We start from the raw sequence: 8879 nt of genomic DNA, 5'->3' as shown, positions 1-8879 counted from the left end.
ACTCCACAATAAGGGATTTATCTTTCACTGCTTCACAAATTGCTGTCTGTCAGATACTCCTAATACTCTCATTCATAATAGCTACAGCAAATCCTTAGATATTATTTGCTTGAAACCAGACACTAAGTGCTTCATGAATGTTAATCCATTTTATGGCCACAATTACCCTATAAATAGGTATTGTCATTATCTCCAATTAACCAATAAGGGATAGTAAGAAAGAAGTTTCTTGGTCTATCAGATCAGAACACAAAGCATTGGTGGTCTAGTGGCAAGAAGCAGCACCGGCATCCCAATGGCACACATTTCAAATCCACCAGCAATTAACTTCTGAAAACTCACTGGATGGTCGATCCCAGCTCGATGGTATACCACCACCACCGCAACAGCAACATTGCTACATCCAAAATCTGAACACATTTCTTCCTGTTTTTACTAGCAAAAATAGAAAGATCTAATTGTAGAAAATATATCTAGCAATAAGCATAGGCCACAGATAATTTTTTCAATGATATTTTTGCAAATGCTTTGTTGTCAATGTAATATTCAGAAAGAAGTTTTAAGTAGGAACTCAATAATACAGTAAGAGGAGAATTGGATTATGGCTAGATGGCATTGACTGCCTATATCAATGACTTCATGAGATGGTTACATAGAAGTTGTAAAGGTCAACCAAGAGGCTTTTCTCATTTTTAAAACATTAACTGCATGAGGGCATGAGACTGCTCCTTTATATGCAAAAAAGATGAGGGCTGGTTTCTGTGGTTATTTTCTTGGTAAATTTTCCATATTAAATACATGCATAAATTGTAAAACTCAGAGTCACGAGAATTGTTCATTTGTGAAAAGACCCTTGCATAAAGATATATGAACATTCCTTGTCCTTTAAAAAGACAAAAGTTGGTGTCTATGGTTGTATTTCTGGTAAATTTGTCATAGTAAACATGTAGCTCTTATCTTGCTATTATTTTGAGAGCCTTGTTTATCTATATACAAGAGACCTTTGTTAGTATAACAGCAGTGAAGAGGTTAATCCAGTTTTGAATATTAAAGATTGTTATATTCAAGGCAAGGCCATTGAAGTGTGTAGTGCTTAAGAATCTCAGCTTTAAAATCAGATATATCTGGTGTCAAATCCCATATCCAATTTACTGGATGTGTGATTTTTTTTTTAGTAAGTCACTTAACATTTTCACATGTTTCCTTGCATACTTAGTTTTGATAGTTAAATGAGCTAAGTTATATATAAAGCCTTCAGCAATGCCTGTCTCTTGATGGCACAAATAGGTAAGAGCTGGGCTACTAACTGGAAGACTGGCAGTTCAAAATCACCCAAAGGTACTTTGGAAATAAGACCTGACAATCTGCTGCCAAAAGTCAGAGATTTTAAAACCCTATGGATCAGTCTCTTCTCTGTGGTCACCATGAATTGAGATCAACAACAACAACAACGTCATTAATAAAGGGGAGCCTCAGTGTCACAACAGTTAAGCCAGAAGCTGCACTGAAGGAAAACCAGTGTGTTAGGCTGGATTCTCAAAAGAAGTAAAAGAAAAGTTTTATCTAAAAGAAATCCAATCAAAGAAATGATTACACTCTTTCAAACCTCATTAAAAGAATGACCTTATCATTCCTGGCCACCAAACCAGGGGATCACAGGCAGTCAAGTTAACTAGCTCAGCACCAGGTGGTCTGCTTCTGTAAAGATTACAGCCCAGAAAAGCTTCTGGGATGTTTGGACTCTGTAACATGGGATTGCTGTGAGTTGGAATTGGCTTGATAGCAACCAACACCAACCACTACATCATGATTACTGTTGTTATGTACAGTAGAGTTGGAGCCGACCCACAGCTGACCCTCTGGCCAGTTTCCAGGAGCATTTAATCACAGGAGAGGAGATTACCTATCCTTCTCCCCCAATCGACTGGTGACCTCAGACCGCCTGGCGGCCTCAGAACACCTTTCTAGGCCAGATGTCTCCGCTGTTCTTTTTATCTGGGCAACTATTTTAATCTGGGCAGGTGACTGACATGAACAACTTTTCAGAGTTATGCTATAAGGTTCAGCCTCGCTTTGAAACTTTTGGTCAGAACAATCTCTTAGAAACACACTAGTAATTTGGTTTGGAAAAATGTAATATGCTAACAAAGTAGGTATAGATATTTTCAAAGAGTTTAGGCATGTTGCTGAAAAATAAGGTCATCCAGGGACAGCATTAAAATGCTTAACAGTCTCTGGGACATGAAGAGCCTCTCTTTGTGGTTATAAAAACAGTATTCAAGGGTCAGTTCCATTTCCCACTTGAAAGAAAAACACCCACACCTGCGCAAACTTTTTTTTTTTTTAATAAGCCAAGAGTGAGGTTTCAATCTTGGGATCTGCTGAAATTTCTGAAAACAAAAACCTCGTTTGTTTCAGGAAAGGAATTACTTAAATAGTATCCGACATACAATAAGGCTTAAAACTGTATTTTGAGTGAATGACTGAAAAAGTAACTTGGTGCTGTACTCTTGTGTTCTGAAACCCAGAGGGCCCAGAAACTGTCCAACCAGGTGCCACAGCCCAGCCTACCAGCTCCTGTTCTCTGCCACATATTAAGCAGCAACTGCGAAATGAAGACTGCTACCACGGCAAGCTGAGCAGGAAGGCAGCAGAGAGCCTTCTGGTGAAGGATGGGGACTTTCTGGTTCGAGAGAGCGTAACATCCCCTGGCCAGTATGTGCTGAGTGGACTACAGGGAGGCCAGGCGAAACATCTTCTCTTGGTGGATCCTGAAGGCAAGGTATCATTGACTTCTTATTCCAGCCTATATAAGATGTTGTTCTGTTGGGGTATTCAGAGTGACTCCTCTAAAACCTGGCATTTGAAGGAAAATGAAGACTAAACCCAAACCCACTGCTGTCAGTTCAGTTGTTGAGGGAGTCTTGATGTGGGTTGGGAATGTAGATAAAAATGCCTGATTTGCTAACAGTGGGGAAACATTGACAGTATTGGAGAAGAGGGGGTGATGTAATTGAAAGATATGGGAGAGAGGTCAGAGCCACAGTGTCTGCAGGGCCCAGTAGGGTGGTAAAGAAGTAGAAGCAGGGCATTAGAGTGTGCTGAGCTGTGATGTCCTTGACCATGCATGTCCTGCCAATGGGGACAGCCACCACTCAGCTCCTGCCAATTGTTACCATGTTCATTTGATGCCCTTTGGGTCCAGTTTTGATTTATCCAAATAAGTCACAAAAACAGAAAGTTGTATTCATTTGCTCCATTGTTAACTCAGAATACTAAAAAAATTCTCTAAGTCAACTCTTCCTACCCCTCCTCAGTAAGTGAAATTTCCTTTGTGGCATATTTAACCAGAGAATGGCCAATTTATAATCTCTGTACATAGAAAACAAATTTGACATTTTGGAAAGGGTTGATTAGAGAGTAGGAATAACAAGGAGACAACGGAATCTCATTGCTGTGAAGTGAGAACTGACTCATGACTGATCCTCCATTGGATTTCAGAGGCTGTACATTTAATGAGAGCCCATTCTTATCACTTGGAGCCACGGGTTTAAAATATTTGCAATTGTCTTGGCACAGCTTCCTATCGACTACACCACCTGAGCTCCCTAACAAGGGATGAGAAAGCAGTTATGGTCTTAAGGTGTCCCTGATCCAGGCCATGGTCTTTGCAATTACTTCCTATGCATCAGAAAGCTGGACAATGACTAAGGATGAGAGAAGAATCAATGCCTTTGAGTTGTGATGCTGGAGAAGAGTATTGAGTACACCATGGAGTATAAAAGAACATGGAGTTATATTATACTGAATATACCATGGAATCACTAAGAGAACAAACAGGCCCATCTTGGAGAGTATGAAACCAGTCTGCTGCTTGGAAGCCATGATTTTGAAGCTCCTTCTGACATGCTTTGGGCATGTTGTAAGGAGGGACCAGTCCTTAGAGAGGGACATCATGCCTGGAAGGGTGGAGGGAAAACGCAAGAGAGGAAGACCCTGGATGAGATTGAATGACTCAGTGACTAGGTGTGTCAGTGATACTAGCACAGGATAGAGTAGGGTTCAGAACTATTGTTCAGACAGAGACACTATAAGCCAGAGTTGACTCGATGACACATAACAACAACAATAACAACAACAAGAAGGTAAAAACATAAAAGATCTGCATCTGGATAGAGGCAAAAGGAATAAAGAGGGGAGGGCAAGAGTAAACTGGAATTTAAGAAGATAGATTGGCAATACTGCTTTGCTGATTTACTGTGTTTGGGGCAAATTGAAGTTGTTAGGTTGCCTTTGAGTCAATGACTCATAATGACCCTATGAACAGTGATCTGAACCCTTCCCTATCCTGTGTCATCCTCATCATCTCTGCCACACTCGAATCTACTGGTACAATCACTGTGTCAATTCATCCTGTTAAGGGTCTTCGTCTCCTTAAATGACCCTCCACCTTTCCAAGCATGATATCCTTTTCCAAGAACTGGGACCTCCTAACAACATCCAAGGTTTCACTATGCTTACGTCCTTTTGACAATCCATGTGGCTCTCAGCACTCTTCTCCAGAACCACAACAAAGGCATTGATTCTCCATTGTCCAACTTTCAGATGCATAGCAAGTGATTGTAAAGACCATGGCTCGTATCAAGTGCACCTTAGTCTTCAAACTAAAATTTTTGCACTTCAACGCTTTGCTCAAGTCCTTGACAGCAAACTTTGCTAATGCTTATACGTCTTTTGATTTCTTGATCATTGGTTACAAGGGTGTTGATTGTGGACCCAAGCAAGATTAAGTAATTGACAATTTCAATCTTTTCTCAATCTATTGTGATATTATCTACTGGTGCAGTGGTGAGGATTTTTATTTTCTTGATGTTAAGATGTAACCCATATTGTTGTGTGTTTTTTTTTTTTAAATTGATAACGCAAGTGTACAGAAAAATTGGATTTCCATTCATTCATTGTTGCACATTTTCCTCCCTAACTCTTCCCCAGTTTGCTTTTCTCTTTTTTTCAGTAAGCTTTTCAACTCCTCCTCACTTTCAGCAAGTAAGGTTGTATCATCTGCATAATGCAGATTGTTGCTGAGTCTTCCTCCCATCCTAATACTATGTTCTTCTTCGTAGAGCCTAGCTTTTTGAAGTATTTTTTCATTATAATGATTGAATAGGTAGGGAGAAAAGACACAGCCCTGCCAAACATCTTTTCTGATTTTAAATCACACAATGTTCCCTTGCTCTATTCATACTATAGCTTCTTGACCTAGGTATATGTTTCAAGGAGCATGATTAAGTGCTCCCATTCTTCTCAATGTTAGCGGTAATCTGTTGTGATCCATACAGTCAAAGGCCTTTGCACAGTCCACAAAACACAAATGGACCTTCTTCTAGTATTCTCTAATCTCAGCCAAGATCCATCTGGCATCAGTAGTGATATCCCTTACATAATGGCTTCTTCTAAATCCAACCTGAATTTCTGGCAGTTCTTTGTCAATGTACTGATCTAGCCATTTGAGCATGAGAGGGGGGATAAAAATATCTTCAGGGTTAAGAGCTATTTGAGAGGAGGTTGGAGACAACTGTGAGCTTTACCTCCAAAGCTTGAGTGTATCCTTTTATATAGTCATATAATGATCAAAATCAGGGCAATTAGCATTGATATACAATACTATAATCTAACTCATTGTCCATATTAAAACTTTGCAAATAATTCTAGTAATAATGTTTGTGTTATTAATGTACAGGCAAGTCCATATTGGCAGAATCCAAAGAATCCCTGGAGGGGAGTAGCTCATGGAATTGTCTGACAAGGTGCTTCCTAGCTGCATCCTTTTCCTTGTCTGAACAATTCCTGGCCACACTCCAAAAGGTGCTAATGCTTAATGAGACTGATGAGCCAATGGAGTCAATATGGACAGTAACATCTGCCCCTACACAGTGCGAGAACATAATAATAGTTGGGAGAAAAGTCTGAAGGAAAAGACATCGTTTGAGAGACATGGAGTTATTTCTGCATGCAGACAAGAAGTTCTGCACAGCAAATATATGGGAAGTCTGGAGGCACGCATTCCCATTAGAAAGGTCTAAGACAGAATCTTGGAAGAGACAAAGTTTTTATTGGTCCTTCAAAAAGAAGTAGACTACTCCAGAAAAATTTGCTTCCTTTAGAGTCAGAAGATTTTGTTGTTGTTATGCGCCATTGAGTTGCCTACAACTCATAGCGACCCTATGTAAAACAGCTCTGAAGCCTGGCCTGTCCTGAGCTAGTTTCACTGACTCTGATACACTTATCTGCATTACCCTAATTACTGTGTCAATCCATCTCATCAGGGGTCTTCATTTCCTGTGCTTTCCCTTCACCCTTCCAAGCATGATGTTCTTCTCCAAGGATTGGTCCCTCCTGGCCACATGCCCAAATTATGTGAGAGGGAGTGTCAAGTTCCTGGCCTCCAAGGAAAAACTTGGTTTCACTCTCTCCAAGACAGACCCATTTGTTTTCTTGGCAGTCCATGGTACATTCTATACTCTTCTCAAGCACAACAACGCAAAGGCATCTATTCTTCTGTCATCTTTAGATATTGTCCAGCTTTCTGATGCATAGCAAGTAATTGCAAAGGCCTGGATCAGGCACACCACACCTTAGTCCCAGGACTGACATCAATACTCTTTGGCACTTTGGAGAGTTCCTTGACAGCAGACATCCTCAGTACAATTTATCTTTTGATTTCCTGACTGCTGGTGCCAAGAGTATTGATTGAGCAAGTTGAAATTGTTAAAAACCTCAGAATAGTCTAAAAGAATTATATTTTAGGGCATTATTTTTATCGTAGGAGTACGCAATGAGGGTTGCAGAGTGGATTATATTTGGGGGTAGGGCGTGGGGTTTGGGGAGGTGCGGGGGGTATTGTGTACCAATGAGGGAGTTTTTCTTTTGCTTTTCAAGGAGAGGAGCAAATGGGGGGGGGAAGGGGGAGGAGGGAGGGTTTTGTGCGGGGAGACGGGTGCAACAATGAATAAATGGAATTCCAAAATCTCTGTAGATGTTCATTGAAATGAAAAATAAACAAACTAAATTAATTAAAAAACAAAACAAAAAAACCCCCTCAGACTCTTCTCCATCTATCATGGTGCAGCCATTTGGCCCAGTGGTGAGAATTTTTGTCTTCTTGATGTTGAGCGTCAATCCATATTGAAGACTACAGTCCTTGCCCTTCTACAGCAAACATATCAGGTATTCCTCAGTTTCTGCGAGCAGGATTGTATCATCTACATAGTGTAGGTTCTTGATGAATCTTCCTCGAATCCTGATGCCACATTCCTCCTCATAAAACCCAGCCTTCTGAATGATCAGTCCTGCATACAGATTGAAAAGATATGAAGACAGGACACATCCCTGACACACTCCTTTCCCCCTTTTGAACCCTGCAGTGTTTCTTTGCTCTATTCTGAGTGAAGACTGCTTCCTATTCAAGTATAGATTTCACATAAGCACAATTAAGTCTTCTGGGATTCCCATTCTTCTCAAAGTTAGTCACAATTTATTGTCATCCACACAGTCTGCATGGTCAATAAAACACAGATAGACATTCCTCTGATACTCTGCTTTTGGTCAAGATCCATCTGACATTGGTAATATAATGTCTGTAGTGTCATTGCCTCTTCTAAACTCAACTTGTATTTCTGATAATTCTCTATGTACTATTCAGGTAGGTTTTGGATAATCTTCAGCAGGATTTTGCTTGCATGTGATAATAGTGATATTGTTTGATGATTTCCACACTCTGTCAAGTCATCTTTTTTTTGGAATGGGAATAAGTATGGATCTCTTCCAGTCAGTTGGCCAGGTAGTTGTACCCCAGATTTCTTGGCACAACTTGGCCAGTGCATTTAGGGCAGCATCTGTTTGTTGAAATATGTCAATTGATATTCAATTCAGTCCTGGGGCTTTGCTTTTTCCAATTCTCTCAGAGAAGCTTGAACTTCCTCCTTCATCACCACTACCTCTTAATCACATATTGTTTCTAGAAGTACTTTTTTAGATGGAATATAATTGTAATCCTGGGATTCATGCATGCATGCAAACTAGTTATTATTGATATAGTGACATAATAGATTATGTCAAACAATTGTACCACAAAGAAACTGATTGCTAGCTTCTCTTGCATGGCAAGAATTTACCATTTTCTTAACTGTACAGATTGTTGTTGTTATGTGCCGTCGAGTTGCCTGTGACTCATAGCCACCCTATGTACAACAGCCCTAAACCCTACTCTATCCTGTGTCAATCTTATTGTCTCTGATACACCTACTGCCATTACCCGAGTTACTGAATCAATCCATCTCATAGAGGGTCTTCCTTTCCTGCGCTGTCCCTCCACCCTCCCAAGCATGATGTCCCTCTCCAAGGACTGGTCCCTCCTTGCAACATGTACAAATTATGTCAGATGAAGCTTCAGAATCCTTGCCTCCAAGGAGTAGCCTGGTTTCACCCTCTCCAGTATACACCTGTTTATTCTCTTAGCAATCCATGCATTCTGTACTCTTTTCCAACACTACAGCTCAAAGGTATCAATTCTCCTTCCATCATCCCTAGTCATTGTCCAGCTGTCTGACACATAGTCAGTGATTGCAAAGACTATGGCCTGTATCAGGCACACCTTAGTCTCAAGACTGCCATCATTGCTCTTAAGTACTTTGGAGAGGTCTCTAACAGCAGATTTTCCCAATGCTATTCATCTTCTAATTTCCTGGCTGCTCATGCCAAGATTGTTGATTGTGGAACCAAGCAAACTAAAGCTGTTATTAACAATCTCAGTCTCTTCATCTATCATGATGCTGCCACAGATAGTTTTTAAAAATGTAATGAAGACACACAATGGACTA

The 8879-nt window shown here is 40.3% G+C and overlaps 1 protein-coding gene across 1 annotated transcript in view; it reads left to right on the top strand.

The window, feature by feature from the left end:
• Positions 1-8879, top strand: part of SHC4 (SHC (Src homology 2 domain containing) family, member 4) — a 164776-nt gene that overhangs the window by 155136 nt on the left and 761 nt on the right. Inside the window, exon 11 of the mRNA XM_006895298.1 lies at positions 2529-2782. Within this exon, the coding sequence (XP_006895360.1) occupies positions 2529-2782 (254 nt within the window). The remainder of the gene's footprint in view (positions 1-2528; positions 2783-8879) is intronic.

The sequence above is a fragment of the Elephantulus edwardii genome, unplaced genomic scaffold (assembly GCF_000299155.1).
Source record: "Elephantulus edwardii isolate Elephantulus edwardi_28Jun2011 unplaced genomic scaffold, EleEdw1.0 scaffold00164, whole genome shotgun sequence".
Taxonomy (NCBI): Eukaryota; Metazoa; Chordata; class Mammalia; order Macroscelidea; family Macroscelididae; genus Elephantulus; species Elephantulus edwardii.
This window is presented reverse-complemented; position numbering and strand designations above follow the sequence as displayed.